General features: G+C 46.2%; 1 protein-coding gene across 1 annotated transcript in view; it reads left to right on the top strand.

Annotated features, from left to right (window-relative positions):
- Positions 1–6,298: 6,298 nt before the first annotated feature.
- The window catches only part of LOC144094629 (ATP-binding cassette subfamily G member 4-like), a 32,821-nt gene continuing 17,043 nt past the window's right edge, over positions 6,299–22,076 (top strand). Inside the window, exons 1-8 of the mRNA XM_077628550.1 lie at positions 6,299–6,378; positions 6,901–6,936; positions 7,234–7,281; positions 8,985–9,167; positions 10,043–10,202; positions 16,688–16,877; positions 20,027–20,172; positions 21,606–21,729. Of these exons, the coding sequence (XP_077484676.1) occupies positions 6,360–6,378; positions 6,901–6,936; positions 7,234–7,281; positions 8,985–9,167; positions 10,043–10,202; positions 16,688–16,877; positions 20,027–20,172; positions 21,606–21,729 (906 nt within the window). The 5' untranslated portion in view covers positions 6,299–6,359. The remainder of the gene's footprint in view (positions 6,379–6,900; positions 6,937–7,233; positions 7,282–8,984; positions 9,168–10,042; positions 10,203–16,687; positions 16,878–20,026; positions 20,173–21,605; positions 21,730–22,076) is intronic.

The raw sequence follows: 22,076 nt of genomic DNA, 5'->3' as shown, positions 1-22,076 counted from the left end.
TACTCCTCAATTGATGAGACGAGGGCGATGATATTGTCAGTCACAGACCTGTTTTGACGGAACCCGTTCATTTCTTGGGGGAACTCATTTCGGCTTTCTACGTAGTGAGGAAAACGAAAGACACATGCAAGTGGCCGAAAATGGGTTCGTTACCAAATTCATCGCATACGCAGTGACGAAACCCGGCAAGTCTTGCGACAACGAGCTCTTTTAAATCGCTGCCGTATTAGGAAAGCGGGCACCAGGGACACAGACTAATGCATGGATTTAGATAAAAAAGAATGAGTCGGCGGGCAAAAAGAACAAAGAAAACCAGGAACAGCGGCGGCAGTATAAGGTCGGGCCCGAAGCTTACTTTAGGCGCGTGCCTCGGGCTGGGTTGTAAACGGCGCGCGCCGGTCTGCGAGGCAATGCAATTGCGGGCCTTCTCGTCTTTGGCGTCGTTTATTAAACGAGCCCTGGCCCCGTATAACAGCGTGCCTCCCACGGTCTCGGCCCGGCGGAAAACCCCCCTCCCTGCGCTTTCTTTTTAGTATCCAAGCACCTGGTGAAAGTCGTAGGCGGGATATGCCTAAGCCTTGTATATGCGCCGTTCGCTTATTTGTTCCTGCGCTATAACCGCTTTGTTTATCCCGTTTTTCTCTTTGTCATGTTGATGCTCGCGTCCCAGAGAGGTTTTGGCTGTTGCGGGAATTTTTCTCAGTTGTGCTTGATTTTTTTTACACGTTGAGCTTTGCTTCAGTCGCCTTTCGTGCAGAGGCGGGGAAGGAAAGTAGGATTACAGCCACCAGATATCGTTTATTTTTGTCTTCATCGGTTCATCCTGCTGTGTACTACTCGGCTGCCCTCCGTTCTTTCATGTTTCTTCTTTGATTTCACCCTAATTTTTTTTTTTTGCTAGAGAGAAAAGGGGACAAGGGGAAGAGTAGGGATAGGTAAAGCTCGGTTCAGACGGCACGCGTGAGGCATGCCCTACCCTAACCCCCTACCCTGGGCACCCATCCGTGATTTCGTCAACGGCCCACTTAAAGATGGTGCAGGCAACAGAAGAGTTGGAAAGCGAGAGTGGGGCGGTCTTGTCGTTAACCTGAAGCTCGCTGTTTTGTTCTTGGTCCAGCCGCTTTTATGGCCCGGCGCCTCCATGCGGTGTGAGGACGATCGTCTGGCGTTTAACGGCGAGCTGAGTTCATGTGATACGAAGAGTTATAGCTGTCCTTTTCCTACGTTACCGAGTTGCTTAACTAACCGCTCGCGCTTTTCGAGCAGGGAAAGGAATGCCAGGACTGTGGAGGAAATAACAACAGGAAATGATCTTTATTCCTGAAAACAGGACAGAGAGAGAAGAGAGAGAGAGCACTTTGTTGAAGAGCAACATATCAAGCGCTCAAAATATCCTGGGCATGGAGCCTCAGAGCACGCTGGTCGTCCATTTGGTCCGACGCCAGCCAGGTATTCCATATAGGAGGGGGGGGGGGGGGGGGGGGAGAGAGAGAGAGAGAGAGAGAAGTGATTTCGGAGGGCTACTGGGCACTGAAAGGGACAGTGCTCCAGATAGGCGCATTGTAATTGGCAGTTGGGGCAGGAGAGGTCAGACCGCATGCGAAAGAGATGCAGGCGAGTTGGGGCAAGAAGTGTTTTGAAGCGAAAGTTTCACTACGCTAGGTTTTCAAGAGGGCAGCGTCAGTGCAGTCACGTGGTAGGTCATGTGACTTGCTGACGTCATCACAATCTTCCCACCGTGGCAAGTGGTCACTGCCCCATCCGGCATCGGGCATTTCATCTACGCTTTGCAGACACTCCGTTCGACAATGTGTGTGTCGTTTGTGAACGTCACCATGCAAAGGCAGCTTTCTTCTCACCAGGGTTAACCAAAGTTCAAACCACAGCTAGTTTTGGTGTTAAGCTTGCGGAGAATATGAGTCTGGGCGACGCTGAGTGGAGGGTGGGGTTTGGAGAGTGTAGAATGTCATCTGTTAAAAGGAAGCTTTGGTTGCGCATGTCCCGTGAATGTGGCGTAATTTTCTTATCTTGCGTGAAAAAAAAAAATAGGCGTCCGAAAAGACGGTCTACGAATGGCGCGGTAGAGCTGCCATTCTGCAGATGAGTGAATCGGCATGCAAATAGAAATTTTCGCCGCTAACCAATAGAGTGTAATTTTCGTGGGACAAGCGTGAAGTTTGAACGATTCGCTCTCATCTTCTGTAATCTGAAGAATGCATCAAATGCGTTCTTCTAATCAATGGTGAAAATGTTCGCTTCGCATAATGCAGCCGATAAGTATTCGATGGTGTAGAACCTTATAGTGGCGCTCTCGCACATCTTGTGATGTGACAGAATGATGTTGGTGCAATTCGTCCCGTGATGTGGAAGAAACTAAAGGGCGAGCACTGAGCATATCCAAAGAAAGTTCCCAGCGTTATGTCTTTCCTGTACAGGCTAGCGATACGGTCAACCCTGTCGTGGTGGTGTTGACTCTGCATAAATGTTACCTTTACAAGGATGCGGACGGCGTCCCGATTGAGATGGCAGTGTTCGTTCACAGGCATAAGGATGGCCTCTTTTTGACGCTTGAAGCATAAAAACGTGCGAACGGCAAAAATGAAAAGTGCAACGAAGAAAACTGTGAAATCAACGCTCATGCATACAAACCGCTAAACTCAGATATACACATCGAGTCCTTTCTGCCCTAGTATCCCTACGTCATTTAGTAAATCCTTCACACCGGTATTTACTAGAATAAATGATTACTGCGATACGAGCGCACAGTTCCGTTTATTTTCGGTCGGATATGCGCCCAAAAAAAAATACGCGAAAAAGATTTAGAAAAAATGAGAGCAAAAGCAGGAATTAAGATAAATATTGATGATCGCTATACACTGTGAAAAGCGGGCAGTTTCTGATATTAGTAGTTACAAGTGATTCATTCAAATGCGCTCATAAATCGTGTAGCGGCTGTTTTAGAACCTTAGGAAAACGCAAAAGCGAAGAATGCTTGAAGAGCTTCAAGCCTTACGCAAACATTTCCTACGCGCAATGTTGCTTAATGCGATGGGGCATATTTATTTGTCGTTTACTGCCCACACAGCGTGATTTCTGCGTCGTCATAAATTACGGATACTGTGCTCCACTTCCTTACCAGACATTTATGCTTTGTCCTCTCAGTTTTTGCTCGATTCGAAAACAATACGGTGATCGCAAGATGAGTTCAATGATGAGAAGAAGACTCCTGGACCACGATGCCAAGAGAAGCTGAACTTTCTCCCGATCCTTGGCGCAGCAACAAACGGCATAGTTACTAATGTGGCGTAACTTTCGAAAACATCTTTTTAAATATTTTATTTTTCTTTTGAGTCACGCTTCTTTTCTCCTTTTTTTTTTTTTACAGCGTTCCGGCCTTTCGTCATTACTTTTCTTTTTTATTCGTCTCACAGCTAACTCTGCCCGACCCCGCCGTTTCGAAGGCCCAACGGGCACGACCCCTGGCGTGAATTACTGTCTCTGCGGTACTCGCGAGCCATTCTTAAGCTGGAAGCGCGCCAGTGGCCACGCTTCTTACGACGCATAAATTGACGCAATATTTTACTCTCCCCCAAACGATGGGAATCCGCGAACTTCGCCGCTGTTTCGCTTATTCGTTGGCTTCGGACGCGTCCACATCTTTCTGGGCTCTTCGCTTCCTTTTTCTTTTCCCCTTTTTCCCTGGGGCTTCCGCCGTGTAGGGGAGTATTATTAGGGTCAAACGGAACCCGTGATTAATGCGGGACATTTTCCAATAGGAAAGCCGCCATAATCATCCCTCCCCGGAATGAATCAAGCGGCCACTTCGAGCCGGTTCATGGGCCGGGTTTGCGCCTGCCAAATGACTCCCGTATTTCTGCTCGTGGCTACGAAAAGAAGTTCTTCGTTGTTAAACACGTTGAGGAGCGAGAGCTACCGCCGTCGTTAATTTGATAAGGAAAGCCGTACTCCGTATTCGAGCTGGCGGTAGCGAAGAAAAAGAAATAACGAGAAAAAAAGAAGAGCGTCAGTAAAGGCGCCCGTATGGAGCCGACGGTAGCCCATCATTTCTGGCTTAGTGGTGGTAACTTCGCACCCCATTAGATGGCGTTGAAAGTGCCAACTGAAACTAGCGATGCAAGCACGTCCTAGAAACCGCACAGTTATTCGGTTATCGTTGAGAACGAACGGATACTAACGGTCATTCTTTCTGGGCGAATGCATGGTTCGATAGTTCGCTAACTGAGGACTCACGCAGTATCCCCGAGGTCGTCTGCCATTAAACTTTAGTCTCAGGAACACTTATTTGGCTGAGTTCACTAATAGCAGATAATTGTCGCTTTCAGTTGGCTCTTCGTTTCCCTGTACAAAGACCGTTCCTCTACTGGATTCGTTTCATCGTACAGCAATAGTGGGGAGTGCGGAATTGGGAATTTGCACATGATATTCATTCATGTAAGGGAAGCATCCAGTAGCCTCACTATAAATTAGCACGTGTTGCCGCAAACAGTGAACGGAAACAAAGGATACTCATAGCACTGTAAACAATTAATGCATTGTATTTTAAGCCAGTAACCCTACAACGGTGATGCTAACTAAAAGCCGCCAGCCAAGCAGCTCGTTGTGAAGTTGGCCGAGAGTAACCACAGCATAACCAGCTGTTGGAACTTAGTTTCTGGACATCAGCCGTGGGGTAAATGTTGTCCTCAAAACTATGCTATCAGTAGAGAAAATCTGGTCCACCTTATTCGCTTTGTGTGCTTGAGGTCCTTTAGAATAAGCATTCACAGCGATGTCTAAACGCTAATAAGAAAGCGTCAAGCTTGCTGTTAGTATTGAAGAGGTCACGCTAAAGTGCAGCCGAATATTGCTACTCTGCGGCCACTGAACGAAAGGTCAAGGGGCCCTGTAACGCCCTTCGATGACAGGGCAGTTTCTGCACATTTTTTTTCTTCTTTTCGTTTCTAAGGCTTTTCCTGAGATCCGGGCACAACCTGTCTCCTGAAGCTACAGGCGCATACATGTGGCACTAGAGCGCGCAACTCAGCTTTCTTGAGCCAGCCGTAGATAAGCCTGATGTTATTTAAAGACCAATACTTGCCGGTTTTATTAAATTGCCGCTGCCAGTTTCTACATCATCAGAGAGCTTTTAAGTGCAATGCTGTAGCTCTTACGACACATGCCAGTTCCAAAGCAGGAAACTAAATAGAACAGTAAGGAATCTACACAATGCAGGAATTCTCTATCCTCAAGAAGCCTAACAGAGGATATAAGCTACTATAAAGCAAGCGGTTTCTACGAAATAGGTTTAACATCCCCTAAATATCGCTCCGGAATGGACGCCCCTCCTAGCTTGTATTCGAGATTTTGGGTATGTTGTGGGTGTACATTTTTTGCTTTCAGCAACAAAAAGACAAATCTACCAGGGTGGGAAAAAGACTTTTTTTCGTTCTAACTGGGCCTCGCCTCCCAACCACTGCACTTCACCTCGGCACCACTTATCGTCTTCCATTGTGAGAGAACATAATATGGTACAACGTTCACAACAGGAGTACGCGTTTACAAAATTACGATATGAAGCACTAAATAAAGAAAGCACTGAAACCTAATCACATAAGTAGCGTTTGTTTCTGTGTCATGATTTTGCGTTAAGTGACACTCTTTACAGGAGCAGCTAGCGCAACATTCCGCGGTACACGGAGAGAGAGAGAGAGAGAGAGAGAGAAAGAAGCTTTTTAATCGAAAAACAGAGAATTCAGCCGGCTTTTCATTTCGCTGACTTGCTACTCTGCGTGGGGACGGGATTCGGGGAGAGAATTCTGAAATGAGAGAGGTGCAGGAAGTGGGATGGCAAAGTTCAGTGCATAGGGAATGCGCAGTGAGGGTGCCAGCCCTGCTCTTCGCATCTGTTTTTGACGATCAACATTTCGCCGCAGGCCACGGCTGTGTAGTGACTTTCGTTTACAATGTTCTCGTGTCTTGTCTGTTGAGTAGAGTACTGTTTTAGTTCGATTACTTTATCCATCAAGCGATCCCACTGTATATAAACGCTTCTGTGTGTTCATTGAACTGGTTCATCTGTCCTACTTCTTGGTCCTTCGGTCTGCTAGTGAAGCTTGCCTCCCATTTCACAAACCGGCCTCTGGTCACTACTGCACTGTGGCGACGAGACAAGATCACACAACATGACATAAATCAGTCGGATACAATATCAAGCACATGCATCCAATCCCGAGTACAATGAGAAACAAAAACTAGAGAGCAACTAGAGCGCCTTGAGAGCGAGGGACAAAGACGACGCAAAAGATGGCAGTGCGCGGCGCGCGTGCCAAACGGGCACCACGCCCAGTGAAAGCACCACGATGAATTCCAACCCGACAGGTAAGGCCTTCCTCCTGCAGCCGCCTCTCCTCTGCCGCTTCAACTACGCTTGCTTGCAGTCGATGACTACCGCGGTCTCTGCTTCAGCGAGCCTCAGGCGCCGTAGGCTGTAGTAATGCTTGCTGTGTGTACGTTCACGCTCTTCCATTTTCTCACTTTATTTAGCCTTGCGACTGCCCCTGGCTAACGGTACAAAAGATCATGAGGAGCTGTCCAAGCAGAACTGACCTTGATCGCTGAACTTTGAATGAGCTTCTGCGGGTCAACGCGATGGTTTTTACACACCCTTGCGACTGCGCGGCTGCGAGGACCTTTCTTGCGAGCATGCAGAAAGGAGTGATGAGCGTTCCCGAAAATAACCGATCCATACTTTACACCACCGAATACGAAAGGTATCAGATGTTCCTAGTCACTTCGATCGTATCCCGAGAAACTATTGTATCTTAATGGCCGTTCTTCCGGCACTGCGCCGAACATTTACTTCGTCGTTCTCTTGTTTCTTTTCTGTGCCTGCTTTTGCAGAAAAAGAAGTATCTCCACCAAAAGATGAGCAGTCAAGTAAGCACGCAGTTTAGTCCCTCAAAAGTCTGCGATATAGTTTATATGCGAAGGTTTATGTAAGCACTACTAGCGCCATAGATCGCAAAATTTACTCCCCATTGCGAAGACTTTGGTTTTTGTTTTGTGTGTGTGTGAATGCTAGATAGAGTTTGGCCGAGTGAAAGTTGGAAGTACGAATGTTACAATAGCGGCAATCAATTTTTAAATCTTTTTTTTTTCGTAAGCCGCACAAACAACGTGATTCGTTTACATACGGTGTTGATGAAATGTGCATGTGTATTTTAATTTTTCCAGAGAAGTCAACCCCACCGACCCAGATACCTGGAGCGTCTACTAGTCATGGTGCGACTTTTTTTTTCTTTTGCTCCTTTTTGAACGTCGCAGTCACAGTAGAGTCTAACGCGATTTGAGCGTGATCACTTCCGGTTTCACTTACTTAGATTAAAGTCCTCCACAGGCTAGTTCACAAGCAAGCTACTGAGCTAGCAGCGAAAAATTTCCAACATGTTGGAACCTCTTCGCTCTGGCGGCTTGACCTGCCGCGACGGCCCGAAATGGGAGAAATGGGGAACCTGCGCTGCCAAGGTGGCTCTGCAGTTGTTCCATTCAATGACTTAAAACTACTTTTTTCAGCCGCTTGGGCCGCTGCAAACGCGAGAACACATTCTGCGCGATTAGATACCCGCGTTTGGCTGACAGCATTCATTGCCTAGCTTCTCTCGGCGTAGCCCAGATAGCTGACGCACGGCACGTGCGCCTTCGTCCGAGCGAGGAGGCTCACGCCAATAAGCGCCTGAAGGTGGCGCGGAAAAGTACTAAGAGTACTACCCAAAACTGCTTGCTCTTCTCGCTAGGCAGTGTGTTATGGCGCTGCAATCGGTACCGCAAACTTCAGCGCAAGTTCCCCATTGCGAGCGTTTTCGCTTGCATGTGAAACAGGCTTAACGCGGTATATTTTCGCAAGAACGCTTCAATGGATACACGAGCTTGCCTAGCCGAAGGATTTTTCTATCCTGCACAGTCATGTTTGTAGCGGACGCCAGGAAAACACTTTTGGTCTGTTTCAAGTGGAACGACCTGATAACCTTCAAATGGCGTTAGACTGCACGACCTGCAACGGGTCTGTACGGCCCGCGAAAGCGCAAGCTCATGACCATCCTGCGTAGGCAGACTGAGAAATATCGTTGAAAATAGAACTCGGTTTTCGCGAGGCTTTTCTTAACTTCAGGGCTTGAATACAGGCGAGGTTGTTGTTCTAAAAATTCACATCCTTCCCTCTCGAATTCGCAGTCACACGCGTCTACTCAGTTCAGTATGTTCAACTGCTCAAGATTGCGCCAATTAAAAGTAATATAACAAAAATTGCAAAGAGCTTACTGAACACCAATGTTTGCACAAGAGACAGTATGGATCGATAGGTATATTGATAACAACAGTGACGTGTTCGCCTAACATTCGCGAGCCGTTGCTTACCTCAACCCTGACCATAGAATTGCTTTATGTACACCAGGACTAGAACTTGTATTTGGATACGAGTCTGTCAATATGCACGACGCTGTTAACGTTCTTAAGCGCACTGCAATCGGCGTACATAGCGATGGAGTCATTACATTCGAAGGACGTCCCAGTTAGAGCGTATCAACACAGTTCGAGTGATCCCTTCACTTTGATGACATATCGACTCAACAACAGACAGGTTTCGTTCCACTTTGTTTCAAGCGCACATGTTTCAGCTTTTATTTTCATTTTAACTCGTATAATTTACCTCCCAAAATCTTTTTTTCACATCACGTAATTGCACATCAGCGTGACCATACAACCGCTATGTATATATTTTTTCGTTAACTTAGCCGTGATGGCTCACTGAAATGTGTTTCTCACAACTTCTGTTGACGCCTCGAGGAATGTTCAGGTGTTAAAATTTATTTAGGCACGCACAGAACTTTGTAAGATATTCACTATAATATCGCCTTTCCTTGGAGCTTCCGTCATGTAACTGGGGGAGCTATGCGTTTAAATAAGTGACCAGGCCACCATGTGCGCAGCAGACAAGGGCACTGCGACCACATTCTCGGACTCTGAGTTGCTGCGAAAAGTTCAGTTCCCCGTGGCGCGGGGCTCGAACGAGACGGCCGCCAAGACGGCGCCACCCGCCAGTGGGCTGGCCGAGGAGCTGCGCGTCTCCATCCAATGGAACGACATCTCGTGCACCGTGCCCATCATTAAAGGTGAGCGATGACTGAGCACAGCTCCGGGCCGGCGTCTTAAGCCGAGCGATATCTCGCATTGCTCCGTGCCGTATCCGTAAGCCTGTCGCGGCTAAGTAATGTGTCCCGATTTTGCTCTGGCTAGAACCATATCTGCGGTACAGTGCAGTCAAGGAAGCTGGAAATAGTTTATCAATACTTAGTGATTTACAAAAGCCTTTTTCAATGCTGGGGTCAGCCCCTTTGAGGACACCACTTCGCATGTTGATTCATCAGGAGCAGTTAAATAATGCGCCTGGCCCCTGAATGCTTATACCTCACTCTTAGCGAAGTGACCTTGAAAAGCGAGTGCTATGCGCACGTCTCAGTAATATACGTGGCGACAAGCTGCGTAAGAAAAAGGTTTCACAATATTATTTGATGAATTAAAATGACGCTTGGTCTCATATACTGTATGCGTTAGCGAACGGTACTTATACTAAAAACATAAGATAACGTACCGTGGAAAGCAACATTCTCGCAGGTTTGATAAATAAACACTTCACAGCGAAGATTCCACAGCTCCATACACTAAATTTTGTTCCACAGCTTAAGTAGATGGTTTAAGTAGGGTGTTCCAAAGAGTTTAAAGGCGCAGGCATATGCTGCAGCGCAGTATTAAGTTTAAAAACAAATTGTGACGCATATTTCGAGTCAACAGCTGCCCCGCTGCCTCGTGCTCTTAGATCTTGTGCTCAAAAAAAAAAAAAAGGTTGCTTAAGTTGCCTGAGTGGGCGCGGTTGCTTAAGGCGTGATTTTTTAACCGTTTCTTAATTTGTGCGGCAAGCTATCCGGTCGTGTTTTTATTTTTCTCATCACTGCACCCACTGCTGAGTGAGACTAACTTCCGCGCGCAGGTGTTTTCGAGAAGACTGTGGAATCCATGAACAAGCCTTCGCGGAGGAAGACTGCCGTGCGCTGTATGAGCGGCAGTGCGGGGCCCGGCGACTTGGTCGCCATCTTGGGGCCTCCCAACAGCGGGAAGTCCACGCTGCTCAACATTCTCTCCGGATACTGGTAATGTGCCGCGAGTGATGCCTACCGCCGCCTTCATTCAGTACTGCAAGGCACGAGTACTATCGGCCACAAAAGTTTATGACATCCGTATTCCAGGATGAAAGAACAGTTGAGCTGCTTCGCCACCTAGCTGCTTGGCAATGTTAGCAGCTGATGGAGCATACTTGTTTGCACACACCATTAAGCATTTCAGGCGATTGGCTTGCGTGTACCGCTTCGTAATATTTTTTCCCGCACACCCGCATCCCGTAAACGCTTGTTGCCGATAGTATTCTTCGACGAGAAAGAACGTTTACATTGCGTAAACTGTATTCGGAGTGCACACTTTAGTCATACGCAACGTGCGGTAAACTGACTTTAAAAAGTAACTCTCAGAAAGTTTCTTTTCTTTTAAGACAGCGCTACGCGAATGCGCAATTAGGCTTTCTTGCCCAGAGCCGTGCGATGAATCTTGTACCGAAGAATAAGAAGAGTTCAGCCAACAGCGAACAGGCAGGTTGACCCTGAACAAAACGTTTGCGTACAGACTGAACCGTGTCAGCCTATACGACAAGCTTCTTGTAGAAATCTTAGCTCGTTCGGAAACACCCTGGGTTAGGAATTGAGCTCACTGTCTGCTCATCGCGTGGTGTTGCAGTGATGGTTACTAGTAAAGCGACCTCAAAGTGATGTAATCAACCTAGGCCTACACCACTTGCGTGTTTTAAAATACCGGTATTTGTGTTTAGCTAAGTGTCCCTCTGCGTCGATCCGTACGGGGGCATCATGGCCCCGTCTTCACCACCCCATTTTTCCTTTCCCCACTCTAGTATGACTCTTAATAAATGCATGTCTGTTTTCTCCATAAGCAGATAAATAATAACGAGTATACGTGGCGAAACCACTTCGGTATTCACTGCGTAACGCATTGCTCAATCACAACCAGTACACAAGCTCGAGTAAGATGCGTGTATCGCGCGCATATGTGTGTGAAAAGGGAAGGGTTGGGGCGCGTCATACTTCATCACTGTCATCTAGAGTAAACTGCTTATGTAGAATTGCAGAAACCAGACAAGCCTCCCGGTCTCGTTTAAACAGTGTATTATCAGTCTATTTAAATGTATGTTTTATAGAGTGCAGTGTTGCGTTAAGAACACATTATGCATGCGAAACCATACACTGCGACGATAATGACCTGGAATGAAAAATAGTTTGCTGTACCAACTCTGCCTTGAGTTAGAGATGTTGTAAACATAATCTGGCATTATGTCACAGTGGTTGAAAGCGCCGTCGTATAATTCTGTGTTCAACTCATAGCGAGGGAATATTAGGTCAGTTGTTCAGTAATGCTTATCAGCCGCTTACGGGTTAAAATTTTGCCGATTTTTTTAAGCTTTGTTTTTCTCATCAAGGAAGATAACGTCACGCTGCACTACTTCAACTCAAGTGAGGCGAAATAAGATCACATCACCACAGGCGACACTTGAGCGCATGTACTAGTCGCTTTTACTATACGTCTGTTAGTTGAACATTAAGTCTCCCTGTGATTGAACTTTCAAAGTGTGGTAAATCACGTATTTCTACAGCAACTTGTATTTTCGTCTTACCCTCAGGCCTTGCTTGAAGCCACTCTCTCCAGCGCTAATCTCCTTCGAGTACATGTCACGCGCATTAATCACTGTCATCTCGAGTAAGGGGTGATGGATTTCGCTCGGCTCCGTTGTCGGTTTGAGTTCTGCTATTTCGATGCATTACCCCGAAACCTTTCCTTGCAATACAAATTGGAACCTATTTTTTGTTCAAACTTGTTCTCCCGTTTTTAGTGAGAGTCAGGGTTCTCGGCGGATGCGGCTATTTTAGTGGCAACTCCTCCCTAAAAACAGGAGCATTTCCGGTGTGCCGGCCTCTGACCGAAGGACAAGACCAGTTTACCGCTCGCTATCTTGAAGTTGGCGTTCGATGTGAACACTGTCCTCTTTCTCAAAAGCAGCAAACTGCCCATCCGCTTCTATAATACCACAACTGTGCTGAAATTTTTTCTCAATACGTTGTCACTGCACTTAGCTAAGGCTTGCATTCGAGCTTGTTGCAGTGCTTGATATTTGTTTTCTTTTGTTTCCTGCAAAGCTAAATTCATTTTACCGGTGTTAATGCTTTTAATTTGACGAATGCAACAAGAAGAAACTATATAAAGAAACAGCGTACAAAGGAGAGCACCTTTCGTTCAATATTAGTCTGCCAACAGGAGGCTTGAAAATTGCCCCAGCTTTTAAGCTGCTTTTAAAAAGGGGCGTTTAATAACCTTGAAAAAAAACTATAGCTATTCTGAAGCCGCACTTATTAAATCTGGCTCTGCAATCGCATCGTATAGCTTTAGGTACGCCATCCAAACGTGATCCCATCAAGAAAGTTACTGAAAGACATCGAAGCTTTCAATGCACCAGTACGCATGTTGAGACCACTGTAATACGTTCACCTATTGAGGGCGCTGCATCAAGGTAGAAAAGCTTGAGAGTTAGCATATAGCTGGACCATTAACTCCTGTCGCTATCGTTAAAAAAATTCACTTTCTTGAAAAGAAAAGTAAACTTTAACTGCCTGGCAAAAACTGATATTTATTTCATAAGCAGAGGTGCAGTCGGGGAAGTCTATGTAATTTTTTTTAATTGCCTGGTCTCATTCTTCACTTTCTTTCAGCCATTTACAATATAATTTTCATGTACTTGCATTGGTACACATGTAAATAATAAAGCATAAAAAATAAAACATAAATAAAACAAAATGTTTCATTGACATTGCTTCCATGCAAACCTAGATAAACATAAGTGAAACATTTCAGTGTGCCTTCAAAAGTAGTCGTATCAGCTGTTGCAAAGCCACTCGCCTATTTTATCTGAATCGCTAGGTGGCCTTTGCTTTTATTTGCAAATGACGCGCTGTAATTATGGCCGCCATTTACGAAGCGTCCACAGGGTTACTGCGGTGAGCGGGGGTTAAAAAAAAAAGCAAACCCTTTCAGAGTGTCAAGCTTCCTAAACGAAAAAAGAAGAAACAATTAGAGCAGGATCCCATCTGTTTTTATATGAACAGTGAGGACCTCGATTTTTGGTATGCGGGGAGCGAAAGCCATTACGACGCATTCTCTAGACCAATACACTACCGGAATCGAGTTAGTTATGCCGGCCCGGCACAGACTGTTTCACTGGTACGCTGACTTATTAATAAGGGTGAATGCGATAACGAGAGTAAAATCTGTTGGCACTTCATGTGGGCCAACATTGCCGGCGCGAACACGCACTCAAATTGGCGCGATGTGATAAGCGGGGTGAGCCCAGTGTGCAACGTTTGAGGACGTTAGCATGGGTGGAGTAGCGCCATTATAACATCCAGCGACTTTGTCATATTATCTTATCTGTCTTAGTTATTTATATCAGAGCATCATCCCAAATTAGGGACTCAACCTATGAGGGACGCCTTAGTGGAGGGCTCCGGATATATTCTGTCACGGGTTCTTTAACATGTACTGACATCGCACAGCACACGAGCCTCTAGTATTTCGCCTCGATCGAAATGCTACCGCCACGGCTGGTATCTAACCTGCGCATTTCGGGTCAGCAGTCGAACACGATAACCACTGAGCTACCACGGCGGTTCGCATCATAGTAGCCTCACTCTCTTAATCAATGACATGCATGCAAAAGGTGACTCTGTAATATGATGTTCCGTAAACCGGCTTTGTAATTACTAAAGTAGGTGGAACACCGTAACAATTTCAATACAAACCTGGCTACGGCTCGTTTAACTTCCCATTGTGTGCATCCCTATGTCTCGATTAGCTTGCACCAGCTATTTTGTTCAACAGTTCGAAACGTGCCATGTATACTCCTAAGCTAAAAAAATCGCAAAACGCTGAATTAAAAGAAAGAAGCTTTTGTTGTCTACCTTGCTATCATAACTTTCTTCGATTCCTGAACATCATTTCACTCAGATGCCCTTCGTGAGGAGCAAAACTGGAAAACAGGACGGGACTGAAGCAGGCGACCGCCCTGTGTTGTCGCCTGCCTCAGTCCCGTCCTGTTTTCCGGTTTTGCGCCTCACGATGTCCTGCCAACTGGCCTACAACCAAGTCCTTCTGAGTTACCGATATCCTTCAACTCATGACACTAAGGCTCGGTCCTCGTGTAAGCGTGGCAGTTCGGTTTTTGTGCTGCGAAATCTACGGCGCAACACAGTTTCCAAACAGCTCCCTGCCGAGCGGGGCACTAACATGAAGGACACAAAAAGGCGATAACCAGAAGACAGCACTCCCCCCCCCCCCCCCTTAAGTGCTGGTGCGGCGTGTTTTCACGGGCGGCCAACTGTGGGGCGAGCAGTATGGCCGAGTTTGCGCAAACACAGTTTGTGAGTGGTCAGCGGAAGTGGGGCTGCTGCTGCGACGTCACAGGTGGGCCCTCGATTCCTGCATGCTTAACCTATCGATGCTTTATTCATTTTGTAACGTAGTATGCAAATATTAACGGCCAGAAAGAAACAAACAAAAATTACCATGATCTTATAAGGACTGGCAGGCCGAGTTTCTCCTGCAGCTGCTACAGTCGTTAGCGCTGCTTGGAAATGAGTTGGCGCCTGATAAAGGACAACGCAGCTGCTGCTTTAGTCACAATTGGTAATCGTAGCAAATTCTGAGCACTATTAGCTAACTCCGCTTTATTCAAAGCTGTAAGCTGAAATATCAGAACCCTCCGACTTCTATCTAGTTTTGAATTTAATTTGCAGCCGCACTGGTTAATTTTGCTCATTTCCCTTATGTGTTTGCGCTCGTGTGGGTGCGTGCTTTTCGAGTTAACTCATTTTCAAACGCCCTGACGACGAAGCGTCAGCACTGGCTTTGTTAATCTGGACGCTAGTGCTGCCTGAGACTTAGCAGTGAGGAGAGCAAGAGGTATTTTATTTACGCATTTCAAAAAACATCAGGCGTGAAAACAAAATCTATCGTAGCAGTAGCCAGCGATAAAAGCGCCACGCACAATTCCTTCGAGCAGCTGTGACATTGCAGCGCTGCCACACGTTATACCTTGCCGGACGTGACGCTTGCTCAGAATATGTATAACGAAGACGTAGTGTTTTATATTATGTAATTACTTTCCCGCGACTTAGTCGACTTTATCTGCCCTCTTACCTTCCTTCGTTGCCAGAAGCCATTCCTTCCCGATAGAGCTTTTTCTTTCTTTTTTCTTCCCAATGTGAAAGTAATTTTTTTTTGCTCGTTCCTATGCTAAATTCAGATCCCACGGCTTTCCGGTGTAAACCTCACTGGGGAGCCCTCTCTCACTCTCCTCTACTCGGCGCGGCCGCATATTTTTAAGGCCCGTTTGTTTCGCGTCGCCGGAGAGCGCTGACGCTAATTACCCCCAAACTGTTGTCGGCGCTCAAAGCTGAATACGCACTCTTGTGCCGATATTTTTTTTCCTCCTCCCTTTCACCCTTCGCACCAGAGGCGCGGTTCGCCTCCGGAACACGAACCAACAGTTGGCCGGTGCTCGGTGCCAGTGGCGCTCGCTGATGACGCCCACGCACTCTGGCGAGAGGCTTGAGCGTGACTCCGCGCAGCACGTCACGTGCAGAGCACGTTCGCGGCTTTTGTGGCCGGAAAAGTCCCCAGCTTCGGTCGCTCGCACCGTTGCACTAGACACCGCGGCAGGCGTGGACTGCGGAAAAACAAGTGGGAAAATAGGGCCCGCCAGTGTGGGTCGAGTCAGGTAGCTCCTAATGAGGCGGCAAAAAAAAAAATAGCCCAGAGATTGGGGAGACGTAAATGTATAACGAGACTTGGCGCGCACTGAGTTTTTTTTTTATCGCATAGGTGAGACATAGCACTGCGCGCTGAGTCTTTTTTTTTTTGCTTTTTGGGAGAACAGCACGTCCTTCAGTGAAAGTAGTTAAGATAATAATAATTGTTTTTTTTTTGGGGGGGGGGGGGGAATGAAAATGGCGCAGTATCTGTCTCATATACCGTTGGACACCTGAACCGCGCCGTAAGGGAAGGGATAAAGGAGGGAGTGAAAGAAGAAAGGAAGAAGAGGTGCCGTAGTGGAGAGCTCCGGAATAATTTCGACCCCTTGGGGATCTTTAACGTGCACTGACATCGCATAGCACACGGGCGCCTTAGCATTTTTCCTCCATAAAAACGCAGCCGCCGCGGTCGGGTTCGAACCGAGCGCCCTAACCACTGAGCCACCGCGGCGGATAGTTAAGATAATAAGAATGATATTGTCGGCCAGAATTAGGTGTGGTTAACTCCACCATATAGATGGCAGGCAGAGTAGAAAAATAAAAATACGGTCGAAAGTGTCACATTTGGAAGCGACTCATATTTGCAGTGCATCTTGGCTTGCAGTGTTTGAAGATGGATAGCGCTCAAAGTTGAGATGCGTTTACTGTTGGAGGTTGTACGAGGGCCCCAAGAAGGGGCCCCACTCAGGCCCTGCCTGCTCCTTGCCTTACAGCAGAGAGGGCTACGGCGGCGAAGTGCTCGTCAACGGCAGGCGGCTGGGAGCAGACGCGCTCGGCGAATGCAGCTGCCACATCCCACAGACGGACCTGCACCTCGACTGCTTCTCGGTCAAGGAGACGCTGTGGATCGCCGCGGAGCTCAAGTTCCCCACGTCCACTGATCGCAAGGATAAGTTTCGAGCGGTGAGGTGTTGGTCGGCTCTGTTCTAAAGCAGTTAGAAAAAATTTCACTGGGATACCTAATTACTCTAAAAGTTGGCAATGCGATTGCATTAAAACCTGTTTATTCATTTACCGGATGTGACGTCATTTCCGCACTGGTGGCGTTACGTCACTTCAACCAAACGGAATTATTCGTTCTGGTGGCGTCACTTCCAACCAGCCAATGTGAATTTTCCGGCCTAGTGACGTCACTCCTTCCAGCCAACGGGTGAATTTCATGAACACATTTGTTTTCCCGATCAGCATTTTAATGCTATCGCATTTAAAATGGTTAAGCGCAGTAACTGAGTTGCTGTCGGTGGACACCTCAACTCTGCCACGAGGCAGTGGATGAAGGAGGGAGCGAACGAAGGGGGGAAAAAAGGCGCCGTGGTGGAAGGCTCTAGAATAACATCGACCACCTGGGGTCCTTTAACGTTCACCGACATCGCACAATACTCTTCCGTCTTCTACATTTCACCTTCATCGGAACGTAGCTGTAACGTCCTTGGGATCAGCAGCCAAATGCCGTGACCACTGAGCAGCCACGGCGGCAAACGTGCGGGGATGGGGCCTTTCGTGGAGAAAATAGGAAAGAAAAGGCACGGTAGCCCTCGGACACTCCAGCCCGATTGCACTTGACGCTGCCCAGTGCCGCCGGGTACCCCACCGATGACGCAATGGGTACAATCTTTCCCCTGCCTGGTGCTCGGCTTCTTTAGGGTGAAATACTTGGGAAATTGGTGTTTGACCCCACCTTGAGTAGAAGAAAAAACCTTGTGCCATGGCGCTCTTTGGCCACAGATGCCCTTGTGCCATAAAATCTCATCATCATCATGCACTTGACGCTGCGATAAGTATAAGACTATCAGGACAGGAAAGGCGCATGCATTTAAAGGATCCCTCAGAACCATGTCAAGTCAGAGCGTCCAAGTTGCCGTTGCCATCCGCAGCACACTTCGGCTATTTTCTCTCTCTCTCTCTTCTTGCGTGTTCGAAGTGCAGTCATCTCCGCTAACACTCGTCAAATGTAAAGTGTTCCAAAAAAGACGGATAACTGCGCCCTCGATAGTAATGCCGATGGTTAATGTTGCACTGAACGGCTCCGGTTAGGCATTCAGCAGGTCTTTGGTAATTTGTTTTCGGCGGCTTTTTGTGTGATAAAGACCTAGAATCTAAACACCAATAAGCCTATATGGGAGTAAAAAGGAATTAAGTTGTGCTGTACCGCACTTTTAGGGGAAGGGCATTCTGCCCTAGTCTCGGAGCAGATATATATCACTAATATAAGGAATGCTCATTTTTAGCAATGTAGGCATATTCTCATTGTAAATGATATTTACCTGAACCAGTTAGCGATGGGCGGAGGTTTTTGAACGCGGCACCGGAGCTGTTGAGGTTAACGAATATAGGAGGTTAAAACCTCGCTAAAATATTCGTAACTGCTAGAAATTCGCATTTTTTGAAGACCTAAATTGTTCCCGTCGCCATCCGTAAGTATTCTCTAGTTTCAGAGATGAAAATGTATTAGAGGGTTTAGGGAGCATATCCTGCCCCTAAAAGGGACTGCGCTAAAGGTCACCTTACTCCCATTTTACTCCCAAATAAGCAAATTCGTGTTTGCATCTTACTGCAAAAGTTAGTCTGTGACAAATAATCTGACTAATAATAATAATAATAATAATAATAATAATAATAATAATAATAATAATAATAATAATAATAATAATAATAATAATAATAATAATAATAATAATAATAATAATAATAATAATAATAATAATAAATCTTACAATAATAATTCCTGACAAACAATCTCTAAATTGTGATATATGCAAGGATCAATAACCGCGAATGTATTCATACTCCTCGCAAAGTATTAACAGCAAGCATGTCTTAAAACTTCGTCGAAGATATTATATTTCACACACACGACTGACTTAAAAGTAGCAAAAACAGACCTCAACGAGGCGATAGTGCAATTTATGTTAATAAGAAAGATGACATTAACATTAACCAATTACTGTAACGTTTTGAGCATTTATCGATGCCTTTGTGTTTCGCTAATGGCATTGTGCCGCAGGGCACAACTCTATGAAAAAAAATCGAACACGACCAGTCCTTCCGTAAGAGAAACCGCCTACTTCTGCAAAGCCTTTAAACTAATGAATAATCCACTCTGCTTCTAATGTCGCAGTGTTCTGGTGTCATGTCCACAATTTCCTGATGCAGCACTGATTATCGCAATTCTTAGGTCGAAACGAGCCCAACAGATTGCAAGAATGCAGTTTCTGAACTCCAGTTTCCTGCCTTTCCTCTTCAGCCTTCGTTCTTTCAATGCTCTCGGTGAACTTCTAACAAGCGCCTACATGCACTAAAAAAAAAATGGTATCTTCTCTGTTCTGCGAGATCCGGAACTTCCATGCATGTGTTTCACTAACGCTGCTACCAAGTTTCTCTCCTGGAGGGCGAAAGTTTGCTTCCGAATTCTTCACCCGTCTCCTGCCTGGTTGCCTGTCTTCTTGTCATGACATTCGACATGATTTGAAAGTTTAGCTATAATGTCAAGAAGCCCATCCAGACGAAAAACACAACAGTAAAGCTTCTGTCGTCACAACTAATTTTCTGTAATGTTTCTGACCAAAAAAATTGTAACTGCCATTTTTTGTAGTTACAACAGAATTTTCTGTAGTTACTACACAAGAGCACTACGGAAATAAGGCTACTGAAAAGCACTACAGAAAAAAAGGTTACTACTATAAAAAGTACGAACAGACCAGATCTGTCGTTACAACAAAATTACGAAACATGTAATTTTGACAGGTTCTGTCTTTTTTTTTTCGACTGGAATATTTCAGTAAGAACGGCTTATTAACAAGTCACTGAAGGCGCAGTGCCATGAAAGGACAGGAGAAGCTTGAGCACTCAGAATGTATGTCTCCACGGGAATCCCACTTCAGCGTTAGCACAAAAATCGTTAAACAGCCAGTCTATTAGCTGGTGGTGTTTTTGGTGCTAATATTTCTTCTGCTCTCGCAACAGCAATAAACTGCAAGAATATAGCAACGAACTGCTCAGTCAGCTTGATTGCATGTCGCAATGCCGTAAGGAGCCCCCCGCCTCGTTGGCAGGTTGTGAACGCGATGGAGCGCTGGGGCCTGATGGACGTGCGGCGTGTTCCGGTGTCCCTGGTCAGCAAGACTCACCGGCGCCTGCTGACCTGTGCCGAACAGCTCATTCGGCCGCAGCCGCTCATCTTCGCCGACGACCCTACAAGGCAGGCACACCTCACGCAAACGCCATGCATTTTGTACATCATTCCACTCACTAGGACTGACTGCTGAAGACGCGGCTCTATTACAGTTTCTCTTATTTAACACTGTTTCGACGGATACAGCTCCATTCGTCGCACTGCAGTAAACGGGCAGTGTGCATCCATAGGTGACTCGGTGGTTGTGGCACAAATTTCCATATAGGAACTTTATAAGAAGAAATACAGCGTCTAGGATGAGATCCGTAACAATAAAAACCTTACTCGTAGTGAACCAGCACTGCAGCTGCATACCTCAGTGTTAATGAACATCATTCAACGATGAAGCAACTGTTTCTACAGCAGCCATATCAGACAAAATCGCTGTCTGTGTTAAAGTACCAATGTTCCTAAGGGCGCTGTTTGGTCATGTATTTCCAGGTTTTCTGCGTTCGTTAGTTGCAGGTTTCAAGACAACAATAACAAATATTGCCGCTTAAACGCTTATTTGTCATCATGTGTGTGTTCAAGCTCGAGCGTTGGCTTATATTGAAGCTAAACTTGAATGTAGAAACAATGAAGTTTAGAATTCTAGTCATAACTAGGCTCCCCTCAGCTGTAAGAGGAACTTTCCGAGAATAGTTGATTTCATCGGTAGTGAGGAGGCCTTTGAGCAAACCGAGCAGGGTACAGTCTTTTCCAAAACTAACCAGGTAACGGGGTTCGCTTCACAGCCTTACAGTACAGCCCTGGAAAAGGCGTCGAAAAGATCAGGACAAGAAATCTCCTTATATTACACGGATTCGGAGTGCCCCACTGCACGGCTGAAAAAAAAAAACCATTCCCTGGCTATTTTTGACGAAGACAGCACTTAGCTCGCATAAAATGGCAATAGAAACTGCTGACATGTCCGCCTAGCACTCACAAGTCCCGTAATTTTGAGCAAGTGAATGCTTCCATAACAAACGTTAGTTGTTCGTCTTAGTTGAAATTTGCTCTGCGGCTTCATCTTACTACGGCGTCTTACATAGCTATTGGTGCCTGCGCACCAACAGCTGTGTGAAGCAGGTATAGTCTACGTGTTTCATTGTTATGACACATGAACCTATGGATGATGACTTGTTGGCATTCAGTAGTATCAAGAGCGCCAAAGCAGAGCTCCCAACTGATGATAAATCTACGCTCCTGCAACGCATGGGTGCAAGCAAAATGAAAATAAACTCATTGTTCACGCTCGGCTGTCGTTCGTCTTTACTTATGCATCGAAGTTGAAAGTGCATTAAAGGAATCATACGCGTGCAGAGGAAAACTACTTGATAAAACGCTAATCACTTGTATCTGGCGAGTAATAATTGGCTGCATGCAAATAATGCAAATGAAGTGTGCCTCTGTACTTCTAGTACCTGTACAATGCTTGCCGCAGCCCTGATTCGCCGCATACGGTGCGTATTGGTCCGCAGAAATGTGGACGCAACGCAGGCGCACATCTGCTTCCGAACACTCAAGTACCTGGCGTACAAGGGCCACACAGTGATCGTCGTCATCTCAAACCCGACCGTCCTCATGCTGAAATATATCACCAAGGTGAGCAACCAACTTTCCAGTTGTTGTTTTTTCAGTAGTCGCAGACTGACCAGAACGAAGCTACGTTGCGTGAAATGTAAGTGCGTCCGTGGCACTCAAGTTGATGGTAATGTCACACCCCTGCTTTAGCCTGCACACACATTGAAAGCATCAAGCTTGTGGCGTAAATCAAGCGCTGTCTGGAGTTAGTCATGAAATGATTGTTGGGATCAATTAAAGGACTTTGACAGAGAAAGTTCAAGACGAACCCAAGGAAATGGAACGAGAATCCAAAGTAAGCTCTGGCAGCCAAAGAAATATAGCACTGAACAGATCTGTTATTCTCGCTTGGCACCTTTAACTCACTT

This window comes from Amblyomma americanum, chromosome 6 (genome assembly GCF_052857255.1).
Source record: "Amblyomma americanum isolate KBUSLIRL-KWMA chromosome 6, ASM5285725v1, whole genome shotgun sequence".
NCBI lineage: Eukaryota > Metazoa > Arthropoda > Arachnida > Ixodida > Ixodidae > Amblyomma > Amblyomma americanum.
The sequence above is the reverse complement of the archived record's forward strand: the minus strand, read 5'-3'. Positions and strand labels throughout refer to the sequence as shown.